The 22,530-nt window shown below is 40.8% G+C and overlaps 1 protein-coding gene across 3 annotated transcripts in view; it reads right to left on the bottom strand.

Moving 5' to 3' along the window:
• Positions 1 to 1,047: 1,047 nt before the first annotated feature.
• kcnab1a (potassium voltage-gated channel subfamily A regulatory beta subunit 1a) overlaps positions 1,048 to 22,530 on the bottom strand; it is a 132,189-nt gene continuing 110,706 nt past the window's right edge. For all 3 annotated transcript variants that reach the window (XM_072461282.1, XM_072461274.1, XM_072461292.1), the window contains exons 8-14: positions 22,251 to 22,337; positions 18,226 to 18,311; positions 13,066 to 13,186; positions 9,477 to 9,571; positions 3,663 to 3,783; positions 2,169 to 2,257; positions 1,048 to 1,998 (exon numbers count right to left, since the gene is read on the bottom strand). In XM_072461282.1, the coding sequence (XP_072317383.1) occupies positions 1,909 to 1,998; positions 2,169 to 2,257; positions 3,663 to 3,783; positions 9,477 to 9,571; positions 13,066 to 13,186; positions 18,226 to 18,311; positions 22,251 to 22,337 (689 nt within the window). In that variant the 3' untranslated portion in view covers positions 1,048 to 1,908. The remainder of the gene's footprint in view (positions 1,999 to 2,168; positions 2,258 to 3,662; positions 3,784 to 9,476; positions 9,572 to 13,065; positions 13,187 to 18,225; positions 18,312 to 22,250; positions 22,338 to 22,530) is intronic.

The following is a 22,530-nucleotide window of genomic DNA, read 5'->3' as shown; positions in this document are numbered from 1 at the left end:
CACAAAACACAGTACATATTTTGAATAGGCTGCGATCATGATGTCACAATCTCAGATGGTGGGCGGGGCCTCTGAAAGAAATATTCAAAATAGACCCAAAAATGGTGAACCTTATCATTATTTGTTTGGGATTGGCTCCACAAACGGCAATATTAACTTTAAGACTTAAAGTCCCTTCGACTGACAACGATCTCGCCTTTTGAGGGGAAGGATTTTGCTTCTGTTTATTTATTCTGACAGAGGCGACGTTAAACTTTGTTTGATGTGGATACAAACCAAGTCAACAAAACTGCAACGATATTTAATCTGACGGTTAAATATCGAATTCTACGGTAGAATTCCAATGTGTCTTTGGCCCAAATTTAGAACGTTGTACTGCCAGTGAACGGGTCCTTCTGCTGGGCTTCAGATGACGTCAAAACATTCTATAGATCAATAAAGCAACAACAACAACTAAAATGAATATTGTTCAAACTGAGATTTCTGTTGTAATACAAGACGTTAAACGGCTATTCACTAATAAAAGTCATCAGATTCTACATTTGTGAATATTCCTTTCAGATATTTCATGGCAAAATACAATTTAACCAGAAAATCTGTCTCTTGCACCCATCTGGGACTATGACATCATCACATTCTAGAATTAAATAACCTATTTGGTTATTTGCTAGCCATATTCCAAACATTCATCCACAAGTTTTTTATTGACATGAGATTGAAAAATAAGATAATTTATGGGCTCTGCTTACATACTCTGCTGAATATACCCACAAACCAATATCCATGATTCTGTAAGCAATCAGTGACAGAACCTTAGAACCCGGGCCAAGCAGGTACTAAAAAAGTACCTGGTACCAGTAGAGTAGGTCAAAGTGGGGCTTGTGGAAATGCCTCTCCGATTTCTGAATCCAACAATTTTAAAATAGCCAGTCTTTATAAAAATGCACACTATTGGCCCACATGCAAATTTGCAGCCTTCATGATAAATGTCTTCTAAATATATGGTAAGTAAGTCTATCAAAAATGGGGCTAAATATAGTACAACAGGGGAGAGCAGAGGCCTCATTCATATAAAGCTGTTTCCTGTGTTCAGTAGTGTAAGCAGGCACTGGTCTAACGCCAAAACAAGTCATTCTGAATCAAAGCAACAGAAACAGAGTCCTTCATGCAGCTGGAGTCTGTCCCGAGAAGCTCTCGCCCGGCTAAGGTGCGTGCACGGTCAAAACACCAGATTTGTTCTAAAGAATAAGTTGTGGCTGTTTATGTGGACTGTCGTTTATTACCAGAGGGTGCCCCCCAAAAAAGGCACTTTGAATACTTTTGATCACAAATGAAAGAGTTGTGGTATGAATAGTTTAGGCAAAACAGTGTAACTTTTTTCACTTAATTCCATTATAATTTATCAAATCTTGAATGTAGACAATATAAAACGGAATTAAGTCTGTTTTTGTTAGACTAAATTTAAATAATAAATTATGCAAACATTTATTTCTACAAGATTAAAATGCCCAAATCCGGGAGTTTATTATTCACAGATTGTTCCAGAAATTAGAATCCAGAATTAATTGTAGTTTTGGCTATACTTTTTGTTTCCTTTAGTTCTGGATATACAACCTGAAAAGTTACATTGTTTTGGTTTAAAAGTACAGTTTTCTCTGTAGCTGAAGCTGTGCATAGTACTCCCAATGTACAGCATAGTAAGACGTCCACAAAGCTTCTAGAGGCTGAGGAAAGCGCTGGAGTGTGTTATTTTATGTTCATGTTTCTTGGCTGGACAGGACCTGAGGAGCCGGAGCAGGGGAGGAGGAGGAGGAGGAGGAGGAGGAGGAGGAGGAGGACTTGTCTCAAAGGCAGAGGACTGAAACACCACTGACAGTAACACCACAGACAGCCCTGGGTCAGCCGGGTTTAGGAGCGGTAGTCCTTCTTACTGTAGGGTCTGTTGCCCAGGATGTGGTCTATCTCCGAAACAACGTGTGAACTCATCTTAGGGAGCACCTGGACAATGAACAGAAAGCAGAGAACAGATGCCATCAGAGCCTTAGGACACATACCATGTACTGCAGAGTATTTCATATGGAGACCAGACAATACAGACTCTGGCAGTGACTTCCAATGGCACATGTTTAATCGGTACATCCATGCAGAAGCAAAGAACCTGCTCTCACCTGGATGGCCCCAAGGTTCTCAGTGAGCTGCTCAGGGTTAGAGGTTCCCAATAGGACTGAACTCACGCCTTCATTCCGTAAACACCAGGCTGAAGAAGACAAACAGGTTCATATAATGTCCACTAGATGGCGCCACTGTGCTTATTTCAGTCTTCTGCGTCGCGCTGCCTTTTCATCTGAGCACGTGGGCTCCCAATAGTGATTCAAAAGAATATGTAATGTAACAGACTGTTGGCATTATCTAGCACAGTTAAACAAATCTATGGATCATTCAAAGTGGATTTCTTGCTGTGTGTGGCATTACAGACCTCTTTTTGTTTTGTCCCGTCACTGACTCGGACGATGTGAGTCTTTGTTGTACCGGAAACAAATTCCAGCAACTTGTTATGGTCATTAATTAATGTTTCTGAAATTCTTTTTTTGAGACATTCTTTAAAGGCTCTCTGCAGTGCCTCTGAGGCCTTCCAGACACGGAGGTATGTCCACTGGAAATTAGATTGGCAAATCAGGCCATGTCTGATTGGTAGGTAACTGAAAATGAGCATTTGAATGCATTCTGTTCAGTTCTTTCTCACACTTAGGTCACGTGGTGGGCAAAATAATACAATATATTTCACTATAATTTATTATAAAGGTTTATTTAGTTAAAGTTATATTCTAACTGTCCAGGGGCCTGCTGTAATAAGGGTCTGCTTTATTTGCTTACAAGGGACAAATGTACAGCCAAGAGGTGTGAATGGAGCTGTTTTTGTATAATAATGTTTTTGTATAATAATGATCTGAAAACCCAGATCATTCTTCAGACATATCCATGCATCCCTTGTGCATATTGTGCCACAGTGAAAACAATGCACTCTAAAAGGTGCAAGCTGTGACAATCAGCGCTGGTTCACCACATTCTACGGTCAGTATTTTAATAGAACTTTAGCATAATTACCAAATTTACCCTTACTTTCTGGGAACCACTAAAAGTGCACCAAATGATTGGAAATGAGATCTGTTACATTACAGTTTTTTGGGGGGACCACCCCTGTTTCAAAATTCAAAGGCCCTGGACCCTACTGAGCTACAAATGATTATAACCTCACACAGTACTTGAAAAAACGTAAGTCTGGCAACGATGCGACATCAAGAGCTGAAAGTGTTTTAATTTGATGAGCTCTGTTCACTTTAAAGTCACTTTAGGTATAATTCATAAACATAAAAACTGTGGAGATGCAGTTTTCATTGGCATTTTTAAGAGTATCAGTAAGTGTATGAAACTGCCATCGAATTCTATTGTAGAAGTCATATTTGTGTTTATTTTTAACACAAACAAACATAAATACATAAATATGTGTTTGTATTTTTGCATTATGTCATCTATCTGAATGTTTTAGATAGATGTGAATAAATCTTTCATTAGACCCACTCTGGGGGCGTCAGAACCAGTAGATTTGCCCTTTCTAATGACACTAAACTACATGTAGCTGACGTGCCAGTGCGGCCCCTCACCCACTGCGAGCTGGGGCAGGGTGCAGCCCAGCTTCTCTGCCATGTGGTTGAGCTCCTTCAGCTTGGCCTGCTGCTTCCGCCCGTCCTCACTCACAATCTTCTCCTTCAGCCACTGGTACGACTGCACACACAGAGTGAGTGGAAAATCATTTAAGCAATTCAGGCATGAATGAGCCTGGAAACCACTCAAGCAAGTTATTTTAAACTACTTTTGGAAACCTAATTCTTGTTTTTTCACAGTATATGACTTATAATGAACATGTATGGAAAATAAATATCACTCACAATTATGTATCCAGCAGATTCAGCTGGTGCACTCATGAGTACAGCCATAAAATGAGGCTAAATCAATAGCTGCCTGCATTAAAGTTAGTAAGGTCATTTGAAAGCTGAAACGATGAAGTCTTTAAAGTTGCTCTTGAGGACCTTTGCTTTGACATCTCATGTTTTAGAACTTAAAGGCGTAATGGACGATTTTTCGCAGATTTGAGAACTCAAGTGGAAGTGCGCATGTGCACTCCCCCATGCGGACGCACATAACAGCCTGTTTGTTTGTTTATTAGCACGACGGATCGCATCTCTCGTCTCCGAAGATTTCCGTCTCTTCTGAGCCAGCTCGAACTGTCTTTCTCTGTCACTCTCTTTCACGCCACGAGGAAATGAGACTCAGATTTGGGCCAAAAAAATCGTCCTTACCACCTTTAAAAATAAGCATATGAAAACAAAATACACATTCAGGTGCATCGTTCTGCATTCTTTCATCTGGATTTGGGGTTAGCACGCTAATGTACTGGCAACAATTGGAATTACCACGGGAAAAAAACAAAAGCTAGATTTGTAGCAATGTAGTCTGCTTAATAATGTAAGTATGATTTGATGGCAAACATTTTCAGAACGAGTCTGATGATAATTTATGGACTTCTCAGAAGCGATGAAAATCTCAGAACTCTACCCATGATATCACAAATCTGCGGAGAATTGAAACAGTGTTTTTTGAGGCTCAGAGGAAGAAGACTTTGTAAACAGGTTTAATGAAACAAGATTGAATGAAGCAAAAATACAACTCCAGGTATGTTTTTGATGAGGGAACAATATTCAAGATGTGTCTAAGCATTTTGAGCTTTGAAGCAGATGAAATGATTCAGACTTGTGTGTATGAAACTGAAAACACTCCTGGTGCGATGGATGAAACATGTGTGTTTATTGACCTCATTGACCCTCACACTGATTATATTTCCGGGGGACGCTCAAGACTAATAGAGCTTTCCTGTGAAAACGACAACTGTATTGGAGCGTATTCATTATTCATTTAACTTGGGATGTATCATTTATAATCAGGGCTGATCACGTGTTCCATAAAACCAATCATTGGGTGAAGAAAGTTGGTAAAATATAATTATCAGCTCAGATTTTTATTTTTGATGAATTCTGTTTGTAATGTTCAAACGGTTTTATTGTTAAAAGGTGCACCAATCTTCCCACCAACTGCTTGTCTTCATGGTTTTATTATTTCTGGAATTTTCCCCAGTAATTTGAAATCTGAAAGGCCAAGTTACACATCAGATCTGTGGAGCGGCGAGCCTTAACACAGTAACAATTCAAGTTTTTCAATGTAAATTTCACAACCAAACGCTAGTGATTGGACAAACAGACAATAGATTCGTTTAATGCCATACTGTGGAACATTCGGGACAAAGCAATAACATCTCAATGGAGAGAGATGTACTAGAAGCAGCACTAGAAAGGTTATGTAATGGACCTTTAATTTTGACCTAAACATGTGGATATCTTTTGTATTTTCCAATAAGTTCTATCCTACTAATACTATCTTTTAAAACAAGTAACTACTCATAACGTAATGTCAATTGTCAGTGTGTCTAATGCTAGAAATGACAATAGTATAATACTACGTAATGCCTTGACCTTTTTAATATTAAGATTCTTTGAACGAGCAGCCAGGTCCCTACGTTGTACAAAGTAAAGTCACTTTTGACTTTGATTCCGCAGAAAAGGTCACACTTCTCACTTTGGAACTCATTCTTCTTCCTCACCTTTATACAGTGTCACAGTGAATCCTCTGCATCTTCAACTCCAACTTTGACTGCATCCATAAATCTGCTTTTTGGGTTTCCTCTTGCCTCTTGATTGACAACTAGGTTTCTTTATTCTCACTCATCACTCCTTTGCGCCTCATTCCAACCTGCTTGTACCTTACACTCTTATCCACACTGCCCTTTGAGCATTTTAAAGCCCAATTTTTTTCTCCAGAACCAAGCTTCTTACACCTTTAAAGTTTCAGAATGTCCTTCTCGGCTGGAGTGCAACATGGCAGGGTTGGATGGTGCAAGGGTCATGGTCCCAGAGGCAGAGCAGGCTTCACATAAATGTGCTGGAGTTCTTGACTGCCGAAGTAGCGCTGCGGCATTTCTTGCCGCATCTGCGGGGTCATCATGTGATGGTACGGTCCGATAACACTAGTGTGGTTTTTCACATAAATCACCAGGGCAGCACCGGGTCGGTGACCCTGTTCAGGATTGCACAACGGGTCCTGACTTGGGCTACCCCGCGCCTTGCCAGTCTGAGCAATGTCCTCATTCCTAGGGTTCGGAACGTGTCCGCAGACTTCCTGTCTCGACACTGGCTGCTGCCAGAGGACTGGCAGCTTCACCCGCAGTTGGTGAGGGACATTTGGGAGACCTTCGGCAGGGCAGGTGTGGATATTTTTGCGTCCCTCGGCGTGACACACTACCCTCTGTGGTTTTCAGATGCTAGCCCCCTGGGTTGGGACTGGCCTAGGACGCTGCTTTATGCATTTCCCACATTTCTGCTGAGTTACCAGACACTTCTCAAGGTCCTTCAGGATGGCCATAGTCTACTCCAAGTGGCCCCGTTGTGGCAGGGGAGGACATAAGATAAGATAATCCTTTAATGTCCACACATGGGGAAATTTCGTTGTTACAACGCAGTAGATACAGGGGGAAAGGACAGATTATAGGAAGTTTCAAAAAAACACTCTTAATAGAAGAACTCTTATAAACAAAACACAAACTCTTATTAACAAAACTCCTCTCATATCTTAATAGGGAATGGAGGGAGAAGAAAATAAAATAAGAAATAAAATAAAAATATAAAAATAAGATAATAATAAAATAATAATAATGAAATACAATAAAGTAAAGTAAAGTAAAAATAGCTCGCATAAGACTAAATAATACTAATAGTAAGTAAGTAAACAAAAGAAAACACTCTTATTTACATCAGTTGTATGCACATGAATATGGCCTTAATTGCTTGTGAGTACGACAGTAATTGCACATGAATATGACGGTATTGCACATGGTTAAATCAGTATTGCACGTGTTCAGGGCTAGCAGTGTTTGTTATACAGTCTGACAACAGCAGGAAGGAAAGACCTGCGAAACCTTTCCTTCACACAGCGAGGGTGGATCAGTCTGTCACTGAAACTGCTCTCCAGAGCGGACAGAGTGTCCTGAAGGGGGTGAGACTCGTGGTCCAGCATAGATGTGAATTTAGCCAGGACCCTTCTGTATCCCACCTCCTGCACCGAGTCCAGAGCGCAGCCCAGGACGGAGCTGGACTTCTTAATGACTTTGTCCAGCTTCTTCTTCTCCCTCTGTGATGCTGCTGCTCCAGCAGGCCACACCGTACAGGAGGGCTGATGCCACCACAGAGTCGTAGAAGGTCTTCAGGAGTGGCCCTGTTACTCCAAAAGACCTGAGTCTCCTCAGGAGGTAGAGCCGACTCTGGCTCTTCCTGTACAGTGCGTCTGTGTTATGAGTCCAGTCCAGTTTGTGGTTCAGATGAACACCCAGGTACTTGTATGAGTCCACTCTCTCAATGTCCCGTCCCTGGATGTTCACTGGTGAGGGGGCAGCAGAGTGGCGTCTGCGGAAGTCCACCACCATCTCCTTGGTCTTCCCCGCGTTGATGAGGAGGTGGTTCCGCTGACACCAGTCCACAAAGTCCTGCGCCAGTCCTCTGTACTCCGCATCATCGTCTTCCGTGATGAGTCCGATGATGGCAGAGTCATCAGAGAACTTCTGCAGGACACAGCTAACCGTGTCGTGTCTGAGGTCTGCAGTGTGGAGGGTGAAGAGAAAGGGCGCGAGGGCGGTGCCCTGGGGCACCCCCACACTGCAGGTCCGAGTGTCAGACACACAGTCCCGGGCTCTCACAAACTGGGGTCGGTCTATGAGGTAGTCCAGGATCCACTCTGCCAGGTCATACTCCACACCAGCCGTCTCCAGCTTGTCCCTCAGGAGCAGCGGCTGGATGATGTTGAAGGCGCTGGAGAGATCAAAGAACAGGATCCTCACAGTGCTGCCAGGCTTCTCCAGGTGAGAGAGAGAGCGGTGCAGCAGGGAGATGACGGCGTCCTCCACTCCGATGCCAGGCCGGTATGCGAACTGCAACGGGTCCATGGCTGATTCACGGTGGAGAGGAGGTGGTCCAGGACCAACTGCTCTAGTGTCTTCATCAGGTGGGACGTGAGAGCCACCGGCTTCCTTTGTTACGCAGGCTCTGCTGTGGCTCAACAAGATGTCTCCCCTCCAGGCGGTATCTCCTCACTCAACTGGGGGTCCGATTCTGCACCCCAATCCCGAGCGCCTGAAGCTCTGGGTGTGGCCTCTGCAGGGCTCGGCTTGATCTTTTCGAGGTATGCCGGGGAGATCGGGAACACAATGAGCAATGATCGTGCTCCGTTGACCTGTCTTCTGTATTTCTGCAAGTGGAAACTGTTTGAAGCCTGGTGTCGCAACAGAGGTGAGGATCCAGTGCGTTGTGCGGTGTCAAAAGTGCTCTCTTTACTGCAGGAGCTACTTGGTCAGGGGCGCTCTCCATCTACCCTGAAGGTATGCATTGCTGCAATCTCGTGTTGACATGTGGGGTGGGATGGTTTCTCGGTTGGCCATACCAAGATATTTCCCTGTTTCTAAAGGGTGCCCGGCGTTTGCTCGCCAATTGTGTGGTTCCAACATGGGACCTGTCCCAGGTGCTGGAGGCGTGGCAATCCCCTCCATTTGAGCCTATTTTGCAGATTGACCTTAAATGGCTTTCAGTGAAGACTGCATTTCTTCTGGCGATGGCCCTGGCGAAGTGGGTGAGTGAGCGCCATGTGTCTGTGGCAGACTCCTGTTTTCATTGACAAGACGACTGCTCTGGTGTTTCCCTTTGGCCAAATATGAATTTAGTTCCAAAGGTGGTTTTGTCAGCTGGGCGCCCCCTGCTGCTACAACTGGCCCGTTTTGGTGCTGGATACGCTTGAGACGTATGTGCGTTCCACGGCATCGATACGCAAATCTCAGGCTCTGTCCAAACAGCGTCTCGTGCACTGGATTGTTGGTGTAATCACAGAAGCCCATGCTTTACAGGGGCGACCACTCCATTCCACAAGGGGGCTCTCAACTTCGTGGGCTGTTATGAATGTGGTTTCCCCCACAACCAACACTCTTCTACATCCCATTGAGGTATGGTTTTGTGTACTCCTCGGGACCCTGCTGGTATTCGTCATCCAGTACTCTATGCACCGCCTCTGGCGGTAGGGATGAAATAGAACGGAAGTTACGGCAATTATAGCTATGGTTGGACCTCACTAAAGGCCCAAGCTCCAGACCTACGGCCCGCCACTATAACATCCACATGGTGAAAAGCAGAAAAAGCACCTTAAGACTGTTCACCTGCAGTGTTTCGCCTTAAGTTACAAATTATGTGAACTACATCAGCTGAAGAGTAGTTTTGAAAGTTTGAAAAATGAATAATCTATGGGTTGCTGTGCTTCACTTCCACACTTACTTTCATAGATGCTCGAGAGGTTTCCGGAATTCCATTCTCGTACTTCCCAGTAATGATGCCACAGGCCAGGGGCGACCACGTCATGGCTCCAACTCCTGTCAGCGCGTTGCCACGGAGACCGGAGGCAAACAGCGGCGCACCACATAAAGAAGAGAAGAGGAAGAAGAAGAGGTGTTAGTGAAGGTGTGAAATGATGCAGTGAAAAGTGAAAATGTATGAGCAGAAAGAACATCTGAAACAGCTGTGATGCATCACACACGCGGCACTGAATAATGTCGCCACGGAAACGTAGAAAAGGATTCAAGTAACTAATATTCTTCGTTACACTAACAGCCCTGTAATGAGCCATAGAAATCCCAGGACTTCAAAATGCTGCTGTATATTCTGGATAAATTGAACCTTGAACCTCCATTCCTGTTTAAAAAGGGATTCTCTTTTTTTTGTTTTTTTTTTTAACAAAAATGGCCTCCTTAAAGGTTGAATAGAGGATTTTTGCGACCAATCTGAGTCTCATTTCCTCGTGGCTTGAACAGCAGAGTAGTTCTCCCACATGTCAATCATTCCCTGCATGCTATTGCACACCTGCAGGCTCGTTCTGGCTCGTTCCCAGGATAGCAGCACGTTTCCTTGGCGGCGCATGCATGGTTGATATGCCGGTGTGTGTTTAGCGAAGCTAGCAGCGAGTTGCTTCAGTGTACATTACAGAAATGGCTGAGGGACGACAGAGATGCAATTCGATCCGTGGTGCTAATAAACAAACACACGTGCAGCAGTGCATTAAAAAAAAAGGACTAGCATTCCTCGAAAAATCCTCTATTCAACCTTTAACTCTTCTTTCAAACTATCTCTTCTCCTGCTTAGAATCCTCATCTCACTGTCTTCAAAAGAGTAGTTTATGTCTTAAAGAAGAAGATGCACGGCGCTCTGTGGTCCTGAATTATTGTGTCTTCAGTGCTGTAAAGCCTCTTGTGCAGTGGCTGTTTATTCTCACCTGTGAACCGCTCTTTACAACTTTAATACTGCATTGGACCGACTATAATACATTGCTCTGTTTTTTTGTGGGCATCTACCCAGTTTTTGTCTTTAATTGTTGATGCTGTCTAAAAATCCTTTGTAGTTTTCGACAGTCCAGACACATAAGGGATGGAATTTTTTTTTGCTGTTTTAACTTTGTTCAGAGCCCAAGGAGGGCAACCACAGGCTGAGAGGACATGTTTTTCCTCCTTCTCCTTTCCTCATCACCCCCAACAAGTACAAATCAAAGAGCAAGTACTGATCCGTGATTCACTACAGCTACACTACAGATTCTCAGCAGATTCTCTGCTGTCCGCCTCCTCACCCGCACCCGCCCCTCACCACTGACTACCTTTACTTACTTTATTCTCAGTTTTTCTTTTCCTTTTTCCTTCCTCTGTGTAAAGTGCTTTTGATTTTGGTGGAAAACGGGATATAAAAGGTCTGTATTATTATTATTACTTTACACTAAAATGGGCTTTATAATCAGTCTTCTGTCCCTCTCTGTGGTGATCACGGTTGACAACCCGACAGTATAATTAGTATTGAAACTTTGAGTGGTCCAAGCAGTAGCACATATGCCAAGATCTGTGCCTCAGTGTCATGAGATATTCCTGACTCCGACAATTTGCTGAATGTACTCCCTGCTCTTCCACTCCCTTTCACCAATGTCAGCCAAAAGAAATCCTTGAAACAAAACCTTACTGTGCTAGAGTAAGTCTTTAAGAAATGGCCATATTTTAAGATATAAAATTTGAGGTGGGGGAGTTACTCATTGTCATTGTGGTACTGAAATTGCTGTATAGTGAATAGTGTATTACGGTATGACTTTTCCATAAATTGTGGTGCAGTGAACCCTCGCTATAACGCGGTTCACTTTTCACGGTCTCGCTGCTTCACGGATTTGCTTCATGCATTGTGTTCTGCATTCTGATTGGCTAAACAGTCTCTCCGCGTCTTCGCTACCTGTGTGTCAATAACGTTACACCGTTATTGACACCCACAATGTCGACAAAACGTTCTGCACTGACAAAGGCACTTGCGGTCGGGCATAAGCTATGCGGCTGTAGGTCGCCATTACGGAATGGAATTGGGCCTGTAAAAATGTTTTGTTCCTTGCTTTCAATGTTTTATGGAGTATTTCATTGTATAATAACTGTAAAAAAAATAAAGGTTTCTACTTCACGGATTTCGCCTATCGCGGGTTCTTTTTGGAACGTAACCCCCGCGATAAACGAGGGTTCACTGTACTGAGGTGAGGTGTCCGGCAAAAAGGTACAATAGAAAGTCAGTGGGGCAGAGATTCAATCGACTCAGGGCAGAGACTCAGGCACTTTCGGGAGTTGGGCGGAAAAAGAGTCAGAGAGTGAGGAAGGGACCGAAATTCAAAAAGAGAGAAAGAGACTGAATACTGAAAAAAAGAAAGCTAGCGTGTCCAGTGGTGCGAGCAATGTGGAAGAGGATAAAAGTTTTGTGTAAATTTAGTTTTTGTTTGGGATATGGTTGGGATGATTGCAATTACTCTGGAAAATTGACTTTTTGGAGACAAACATGAGGTTCGTTGGAAGTAAAGTCGGAGATGTGAGGTCGATGAGGGTCACTAGAACTGGCCTGGTGGTGATTGAATGCAAGTCAAAGCAGCAGATGGATAAAGCACTGCCGATTGAACAATTTCAAAAGAATGTTCGTGTGGAGTGTTTTCGACTGGAGCCCGATCGAGGAATGACGAAGGGAGTGATTAGTGGAGCACCATTGTTACTGAATATGGATACATTTGTGTATGTTGTGTGTGGAGTTAAGAGGCTGATGCATTTTGTGAATGGGGAGAAGTCAGTCTGTCTTACTTTCGTCGGAGTGCTGAGTTTATTTAGATCATGTGTGTTACAGAATAAGACCATTTGAGAAAGGGCCTTTGCGGTGTTACTGTTGCCATGTCGCTGCGGTTTGTAGAGGGAGTAGGAAATGTAGACATTGTGGAGACTCTTCGTGCAGTGATAAATCGTGTGTGGTGAAGGGTGTAGAACCCTAATGTGAACACTGTCAAGGAGATCGTACAACTGGAGTTACTTTCTGTCCAACAATTAAGATACAATTTTAATAATTAAGAAAGGAGAATATATAGATATATCTTAAGCAGAGGCAGTGAGATCTGTTCAGTCGGGAAATTAAGGACAACAAACCAAAGTAAAACCTATTAAGAAAGGCCGGTACATTGAGGAGAAACATTCTCTTACATTTATTGCAATGATTGGAAATTGTTTGGAAAAGTCCTGGGGAAAATCGGAGCGAATAGAGTTGATTTTGGATAAGATAAGATATATTTGAATGTGGAAAATATTACAGAAGACTTGAGCATCACACTGAAGGAGGGATGTGGGCAGAGCAAATTAGAATATACATAATTTTAAATGTTTTACTGCCTCTCTTTCTCTCGCTCTTTTTTTGACAGTATAGCGTAAAACATATACTTTGAAGACGTACAAGTACAGTAGATCGCGGTAATGTAACACTATGGATATGTGCCATAAAACACCAAAGCAAAAGAAGAAGAAGAAGTTGCAGTGGTGACACTTGCCTATCTTGTGGTAGAGCTCGGGCAGTTGCACTTCCACCTTCTCCCTCTGAAAGAGATGGTATTCGGCCTGCTCACACACCGGCGGGATCAGGTTGAACTGCCGAGCCACAGAGTACGCCTCCTGCAGGACAACAGGAGAACATGCATGTTACACTTTTACATTCCGATATTCTATGTTTCATCATTTAAATAACTAAAACTATATAGATTTTGGTTTCCATATAACAGAAAATCAAACGAAAGAAGTTAATTTCTTCTCAATTGAATCATAGAAATATTCTATTCTATGCGTTTTATGTCGCCAAAGTTTTACTCGTTTCATTACTTAACATGTTGATCCAACGGCAAAAGTTTATTGATTTGAGCTTATATTTAAAATTTGTGTCCAATTCATGACACAGTTCTGTTTTTTGTTTTAATTATATTCAAAAAGTGCAGATAAAAAGGTTTGAAAAAAACCTTCTGGAACTTTTAGTCATTTATTAACTTCAGGGATAGAGCACAGGAATTTCAGCATTTGGGAAAAATATGGACTTTTTTGTGATTTATTGGGCTTTTCAGTCATTTAAAATACATACAAAAATAAAATAAAATCCCTTGTGTATTATCTTTATTTTCATGTATTTATAAAAAAAAAGAACACACCACAACAACAACAAAAAACTAGAACCAGCAGGATCAAAGATAATTATTAAAGAATAAATGTAAAATAAGGGGGTGGCATCCAAAAAAGAAGGGTTGAAGCAATTCAATTTAAAATTAAGGTCCCATTTTGTCTATTATCTATCAAATTTGTCAATATTCAAGTTAAGTCCAGGTGTGATTTTTCCCTTTGTGTGTAGTTATGTAGTAACTCTTATGAAGTTATTCCAGTCCTTAATTGTAGGTTTGTGTCATCCCTTTGTGATGGCCGCCTTCTCAGCTGCCAGAAGTATGTTCCAAAGATATCTGTCCATTATGTCCATGGCGGGGGTTTTGAGGCCCAAGTACATTATTCCAAAATTGAGTGGGATGGTGGTGTTGAAATGGTCTGCAATGCCTTGTTCATTTCTGTCCAGTGTTTTATTTGGAACAGGACAGTCCCAAAACACATGGCGATGATTTGCTCCCCGGCAACCACAGCCTCTCCAACATTCAGCCCCTCCTTGTGAACAATGAGCACTTTGACATGGGGTTATGGAAAACGGGTCACAATTTTCCAACAGAATTCCTCCATGGAACTCTGTGGTCCTCCATTGGGATGTGCATATACTTTCCTACTGAAAGGATTTTTATGCCTTAAAAAAGATTTATCTTTGTCTTATTTCTTATTCATGATAAATTTGTAAAAGTCCTGTTTCTCCAAACCAAAGGACTTTTACTTCAACATTTGAACGCTTTTAATTTAATTTAATTTTGCAATCTGGTGAGGGGAAAAACGTACATGTATTATTAATATTATTATTATACCACAATATTACATCATCCCTTACAATACACTTACATGACAACCCTCCATTTATACTGTCCTTCCCTCTCCATTGAACTCTCTACTGTGTCATTGTGCAGCCAATGGGACTCCATGTAATTGTACGGTAGCATTCTAATGTCAGTGCTATTGTTGGGTTTACAAATGGCAGGGTGCCCTTTGCTTTGTGCTGCTTCATTCTGAGCTTCCTGTCCCCTGTCCGCTAATTATTGATGCTATCTAAATTGCTCCTCTTTCATGTAGCCTTGTGTTCTACAGAGATATGTACTCCTCAAATGTTAACCGTGATAGAAGGCAGGTCGGTAATTGGAAGGGGAAAGAGAGGGGGTAGTAACACCAATGAAATTTCCCCATGTGGGACAATAAAGGAATATCTTATCTTATCTTAACATTGGGGTCCGATTCACTTGTGTAGCCCACAGTGGAGTATATTTTCCTGTTGGAAACATTGTGTTTTCCAATGGCGTGTTTCCACTGGTTCACTTCAGAGCAGATTGTCTCCACTGTCTAAAGTGAACCGGACCAGCCCGTTTAAAGGCGCAATGGACGATTTTTCGGCGATTTGAGAACGCTGGCGGAAGTGCCCATGCGCACTCCCGTGTGGACTGATACAACACACACGTGCGTTTGTTTATTAGCGCAACGGAGCGCATCGCATCGCTCGTCTCCCGTAGATTTCTGTCCACTTCTGCGTCAGCTCGAACTGTCTTTCTCCGTCTTCATTTTGCCCCGTACACTGAGGGAACTATATTATGATAGATCCATGCGCTTAGGCACGCGGAAACGTGGGGACGAACCACACGCGGCTGCAGGTGAGCGGTAGGTGCGTTTTAGGATTGATACGTGGCAGGACTAAGGATTTATCCACGCCACGAGGAAATATGATAAAAAATTTGCTGAAAAAATTCGTCCATTCCACCTTTAAGTGATCCAAAGCAGACACTGCACAGTTTAGCTTCCAAAATGGTCTGGATCGCTTTAGAAGGAGCTACAATGGATGCTACACACCAGAGCAAGATGATTGTATTTCCAGCTTTACTTTGTATGTTGAACTGACAGACTTAGCACAAAAGCTAAAATTTCAGTTCCTCGTTCTATACCTCAAGGCAAGGCAAGGCAATTTGATTTGTATAGCACATTTCATACACAAGGCAATTCAAAGTGCTTCACACAATAGGAAAAATGCATTCAAATCACAAAGAAATTACAGAAATCACAAAACAGTTGCGCAAAGAAAAATCCTTTCAGTCATATGCACAGCTAAACAAAACTGTTTCATGCGTCGTCACAGCACGTTAAAACTACCACGTTGCTCCAGCCGTCTTTCATTTATTTTCAAAGTTCAAGCAAGTAGTAGCAGTAGTGCGCCCCCAAATGTCCAAATCATGCATCCCATTTCTCATCCCTTTTCTAAATCATCATATACATATTGAAATGACTTTTAAACAAAAACACAAATGAATTGATATGAATTGTAAATAACAAAAGAAAATACAAAGGAATATTTTCTTCCGTAAACACATTTCTGTACCTTAACTCACATCTTTCAACTTGACCATATCACATATTTGTGGCTTTTACAAACTCAAAAGTATATTATTTTTATATACATTTCAAACAACAATTTGTCTACTAGTCTATCCAAAACTCTGCTTTTAGTTTTTACCAATAGTCTTCTGACACGACCTTTTGAATCACAGATAGATTTTTCTCCTTTGCCCACCCTCTCGGTGCACTCTCATCTACTATGAGAATAACATCACTCGGTTTCTCTTTCCATTAAACCATCTTTGTCTCCCGCGTTAAAGTGTGAGATACTCTTTGATCCAACAGTTCCCAAAAATATCTGATGCCTCCGTCTCTTTCAGTATAAGACCTCGTTCTGCAAGGTGGCAATACTGGTTTTCTTTTCATGAGAAGCAAGTTATTTAGTGTTAAAGTTTCTATGTCGTTTGGATCATTGGAAACTCGACAACGGACTCGACTTCACAAATGCGGAGACGCTCATCATCCAGAGTCTGTTGTCTCAATAACAGAACGTATCTGTCGTTCCCAAATCCCACCAAAGTGAGATCCAGCTGGTGGATTGTGATACCTTTTTGTCTCAACCTTTCAGTGATTCATTTCCTTTTCTTCACTCACAAGGTTTGTACCATTATCTGGTCTCATTACAGAAACCTGACCTCTTCTTGCAACAAATCCCCTAAATGCGTTAATTCAAGTCGGTTTCAAGTGAATGAGCACCCTATATGAACAGCTCTCGTGGTGAGGTGTGTAAACTGAACACACTTTCTGTTTGAGAAAGGGTCTGGAACAAGCCTGTCATGTGGCCAGTTCTGAAGTTAGCCATTCTCTGTTCACCATTCTACATTTAGACAACACTTTTCTGAGCGCTGAGGACTTTTATAGGTACTTACAAATAAAGAGTTACTATAACCAAGAAATTAACAAAGTAATGACCACTATAAGGCGCTGACTGAAATATTTATCAAGTCTTACACATCAGAACTTTCAAGGTTAATAATGATCTAGATTTAATCAATGCATTTCTAATCTGTGACCACAAAATCACATGTCTGGGGGGAATTTTGTTGGAAAAGTCATGTTTTTTCATAACACCATGTCAAAGTGCCCATTATTCACAAGGAAATGCAAACAGTTGGAGAAACTGTGGCAGCAGGAGGCAAACCACTATAACATGTTTTGGGACTGTCCTGTTTCTCAAATCTGTTGGACTGAAATGAACACTGCAGAATTGTTTTTGTCATTACCATCCGTCTGAACTGTGTACTTGGGCCTCAAAACTCCTGCCATGGACACAATTAACGGATATATTTGGAATGTACTTTTGGCAGCAGGAAAAAGGAAATGGATGACACAAACATCACCAACGATCAAGGACTGGACTGACATCGAAACAGACATCAGACAAATTTGGAAAAATGACATTAATTTGGAAATGGAATATGAAAGACACATTTAAATGTGGTCATGTTCTGTTCTGTGTTTTGGGTTTATTCTTTTAAAAAAATGCTTTTAAACAAGAACACAAATGAATTATTATGAACTGTAAATCAAGTATGTGTATTCTGTAAACATATAAACCATACGAAATGGCGCTTACACCAGTTGAAGTAATTACAGCTCCATGGAGACAAGCTGGTGCACAGCAGATCACCAAGTCTCTTAATTCCCAAAAGTTGATCTTTTCACTGATTTGAGGAGTAAAGTTCATAACAGCAGAGTGAATGATAATCCCCTCCTTTCTTCATGTGTTTGACATCGGTGTGGAGGCTAATCATCTGGAGCAATAATGACCATAGAGCAATTCAGTCATGAAAGACTTCAACTTTTGCAGTTAATCACGCTTCAGATGTACACTTTTACCGTAATGTAGCGTGAGGAGTTACTTCATAGCTGATTAGCCTTCAGGGGTTTAACTTTTATCATTGCGTTTCACAAAGTCTCCAAAAACAGTTTGAACAGAAATGCCTGGCTGCCACAGGGCATTTTGATCATGGCATTTTTATTATGTTGGGTTGACTAAAGGGACAGGCGGAAATCAGTTTAGTTTCTCTCACTTTAGTTTCATTTAGTCATTTCAGATCAACATTACGATGTAAAATTAACATACGTCAGGAAAAAATCCTAATAAAAGCTGTGGTTTGAAGGACACATCTCATCAGATTTACCATAATCTCCATGGCTGTCCACCGAGACGTGCCCCAGTACATGGCCATCCCCTGGTTGATCACATACGTCATGGCGCGAACTATTTCTGCAGTTCACACAAAAACAAACATGGGATTAGTTCAACTGAATATAGTATTGTATTGTACAAGAACAAGTATGAGCTTCACTAATCACGACACAAGACTAATGGAAGCAAATGAGGTTTAGTGATCATCGAACACAAGATTTATTGTTCTGATTTTCTTCCAAATAATTTCTAGTTCGGGGGGAAATTCATGTATATTTATTCATATATTATTTTCTTTTTACAATAGTGATATGGCTTTAAGTATATACATGTATCTGCATTTGTTTTCGACTTCCAACTTTTAAAAGAAAGCCATTTATTTATGCACAGAATGAAATAAATCAAAGCTGTCTCAGTAAAAAAACATCCAAACTTTTCTTACTTTTAAGGATTTTTTGGCCCTTAGGCTTTTTTACAGGAAAGTGCAGTGTGAAAGACTGAGGAAGGACGTGCAGTAAATTCCATCCAAACTTTTCAAATCGATTTAAGCACACACACTCCTCAAGTCTTGCAAAAACACTTTTCCGCCAAACTAACAAGCTGCTACATCCACCTTCTGAGCTGCCCCTCGCCACGGCATTTTAACGATGCAATTAGCCCTGAGCACACCATAGCCTGGGCCCAAAAATAATGAAAAATGCAATTAGAAATTCCTCTAACTTCCTATAGTTGTTCATCTTCCTGGATTGTTTTCAGTTATTTTGCAGTCTTTTGCCTTTCACACCGGATAACTGTTCCCTGTCAAGTAAGGGAAACAAAAGGCAGTGTGGGCAACAATAAATCTATGGAGGAGCCTGAGTGCCACATTAAATGGTTTAACACATAACTTAACAAATGTTTTAAGGCAATAATATATTACATTAATTGTTCAATGCTTTTAAATGTTAAAATGATTAGTTAAATCTAACAAATGGTATTATTTAAAAAACGGTAAAAGAACATTTAATAAACAATATAGTTACAGTTAACACTTCGCCTACTTAGTGCATTTACATGACCTTTTGCCAACGGTATTAGCTTCTCTGATTAGCTTCTCGGTTTAGCTTTTCCGTGGCACTCCTGGTCCTCCTGGCTAAAGTAAAGTTAATAAAAAAAGATGAACTAGTGAGAAGTTCTCTGATTGGATTATAAGTTGCTATTCACTTGCATGCATTAATTAGCTTTTTATCTCAGAAAGTCAGGATTTTGATGTCAACTCTTATAAAGTCACTGAGCTCACTCTTACACAGTGTTTAATGGAGCTAACTATAAGGCTTGTTGTTGTTAGCCTTCCCAAAAGCTAACGTTAAATGTTGCTTTTGGAAACCACAATTTGTACTTAAGCTAGCTGACGTTACATCTAAACACTAAAGTCTGGACTTTCTTGCACAAGTCTGTTGATCCTATGAAATGGACGATTGACAATAAACCAATAAATGTAACGCTTGGTCAAAGAGCACAAAAGATGAACATAAATGGACAAATCAGCGGATTTTCATTTGTCTCCATTGCACAAGTGTTAACGTTGGGAAGCTGCTGACCCTTTGTGAGCCTTAATGTATGTTGTGCTCTCAAAAAATATTTTCCCCGAGCTCGTGGACCATGCGATTACTGCGTAGCAATTACACAGGAGGACCAGGAGTTCCACGAAAGAACTAAATGGAGCTAATCAACGAAGCTTGTATCCTAAAGGGATTTGCAAATGCATTGCAATTATTCAATTAAATCTATTTTTAAAACTTAAAAAAGTTTTTTTCAAAAATGTTTTCATAAAAACATTTGTTAAGTTAAATCATCTTTTAAAGTTTAACTTTTTTAATGAGGCACTCAGGGTCCTCTAAAAAGAGCGAGATAGAGAACAGTTCCAAGCTGTATAAGAGACGTCTGGTTAAATAACATCCTGACACTGGAAATAGCAGTGTAAGTTGTGCCATTTCTTGGGGCGGACATCTGCAGAAGAATACTGAAGAAAAGCCCTTCTAAATGCTGGTTAACTCACTTGTTTCCGGCCCATAGGGCAAATTGTTATGTGCAATCTATTCTACCTCAATTTATCCAAAGGAGGAAGAAACAATGTAGCTCCAATACTTGAAGAAACAAATTACAAGCATTTTTGAATCACAATAAATTACAGTAAAATCCAGATGATACTGTGCACTGTTTATCAATCACAAAGTCACCATGTTGTTAACAAGCATTGATAAACTGCTTGTCTGGGAAAATTGGTGGACCAAAAAAAAAAATCTAAAGCCTTAAGAGATGGATGTTTGCGAGTTTGAAAGCTCTTATTTCGTGACAATCCGGCACAGGTGACAAACATACATCTCTCTAGGGCCGCAGCGCCTAAAGCTCTGTGACAAATCTCAAAGCTATTAAGTATTTGTGGGATCTATTATGTGTTTGTCCCTAAATGAACTTGCAAGCTCACAAGAGTTCACACAGTAGTCATCGACAAAGAAACCCGACATCTATCCAGTGAGTAATGTTTGTGTGTCTTTACCAACATTTAAAACAATGTGCTTTATGAGAAGAGAAACATGTGTTATATACTATGTTCAGTTAAAGGAACAGTATGTACCGCTCTTATTGGTTTAAAAAAATAAACTATCTCTGATTCATGATTGGTGCTGGACTTTAGGTAGTGAGCATTCAGATCACAGGGTTAAACACACTGGATTTCAGATTTGAAACTGGCAACGCAAATGAGAAATGTGAAATGAGACTCTTATTAAATTATAACCCCAACCCAACAGTTTTGTAATTATGAATAAAGCATTTTACTGTTGTCAGTAATAGCTATTTTCTATTTGAACATAATTACCTTGTACCTGTACAGAAAGACCATGTTCGTGAAATGTAAATACTATTTCTATACCGCCCTTTGAATGAAATACACATGCATACGTCTTAAGTCAAACTGTGTCAAAATAAAATAAATAAGGTAAATCATGACTAAAATCTGCTGTTTTGAATGTCATATTTCATAAACTTCATGTCAGAAGTAGAACCTTTGTGTTACTGTGATATCTTTAGTTCATTACAATAAGGACTATTGCGTTATCCAACATTACAATATTGATATTTTTACTAAATATTGTCCAACCCTAATTTGCCACTTAGGTCCTAAAGTACTAGTACCACAACTAGGAAGTGGAAACAAGAATATTCCTCAGAGCAGATCATGAACAATTCCCAGGCTGGTGTTTGGGACCAATGTGTTGTTAAGATTTATGATTTTGTTCTTCCTGGCTCCGCGGCCCACCACTGCCCTCCAGCCACACTTTATAACAGTCACACACAGCAACCATCCTGCTTTTTCACACACGACCGGTTTCTACTTGTTTCATCAGTTTGTCTTTGTGCATTATTGAACCACAAACAAGCACTTTTACATATATAATGTCTAAATAAAGGATTTGGCTTAACTGATTATCTGAACAAATATGTCAGGGTTTTAGTCTATGTAATGACACATCTATGCACAACTCTATAAGATGGTACAATATATTTAGTCATTGTGACCTTGGAGATATAATTTGTGACATGTTAGCTGTCTACTTTTGTACAGTGTTGGAAGAAGAACTCGGTATTGCTACTTGAATAAAAGTACAGATACATGTGCCAAAAAACTGTAAAAAATACACAGGTTTTGAGAACTGTTAAAGCGTTAAATGTTGATTTTGATGAGGAATTGTGTTGATCTTAGTAGCAGTTCTAATGCATTTTCTAGTGAATTCAATGTGCATATTTTTGTTTGCTCACTTGAACTCAATACTTTTTGAGGATGGATGACTGACTTCAGTGTGATGGATGACTGACTTCACTCTGAATGTGCTAATATAACCCTTCAAACCATTCAGCAAGTACTTTATAACCATTCAGAAAGTACTATATTTTGTTCAAATATAGTGGTAGAAAGCACAGATACACAAATCAAATGGAGTGAAGTAAAAGTGAGCGAGTGAGTGATGTGTTTACCTTCCATAGGAGTGTTGCTGTCCGGCCGATTGGCAAAAACGACATCCACATACTCCATCTGCATCCTCTGTAGAGAACCTTTCAGGCCTGAAGACACAGTCAATATCATGACTAATGACTTGTATTAGTGTTTGAACAGAGAATCATTTAGCCAAGACTACTGCATAAGCTGTCATACGTGGTTTTGGACTCAAAACCTATTGACCTGCTCTTGCCTTCTTTTGCCACGGATCGGCACTTCCGTTATAATCGCACTTCCGGTTGAGCAGGAATTCCATTC

Source organism: Eucyclogobius newberryi, unplaced genomic scaffold, assembly GCF_026437365.1.
Source record: "Eucyclogobius newberryi isolate DKJ021-1_F unplaced genomic scaffold, fEucNew1.0.hap1 SCAF_10, whole genome shotgun sequence".
In the NCBI taxonomy this organism is placed as follows: domain Eukaryota; kingdom Metazoa; phylum Chordata; class Actinopteri; order Gobiiformes; family Gobiidae; genus Eucyclogobius; species Eucyclogobius newberryi.
This window is presented reverse-complemented; position numbering and strand designations above follow the sequence as displayed.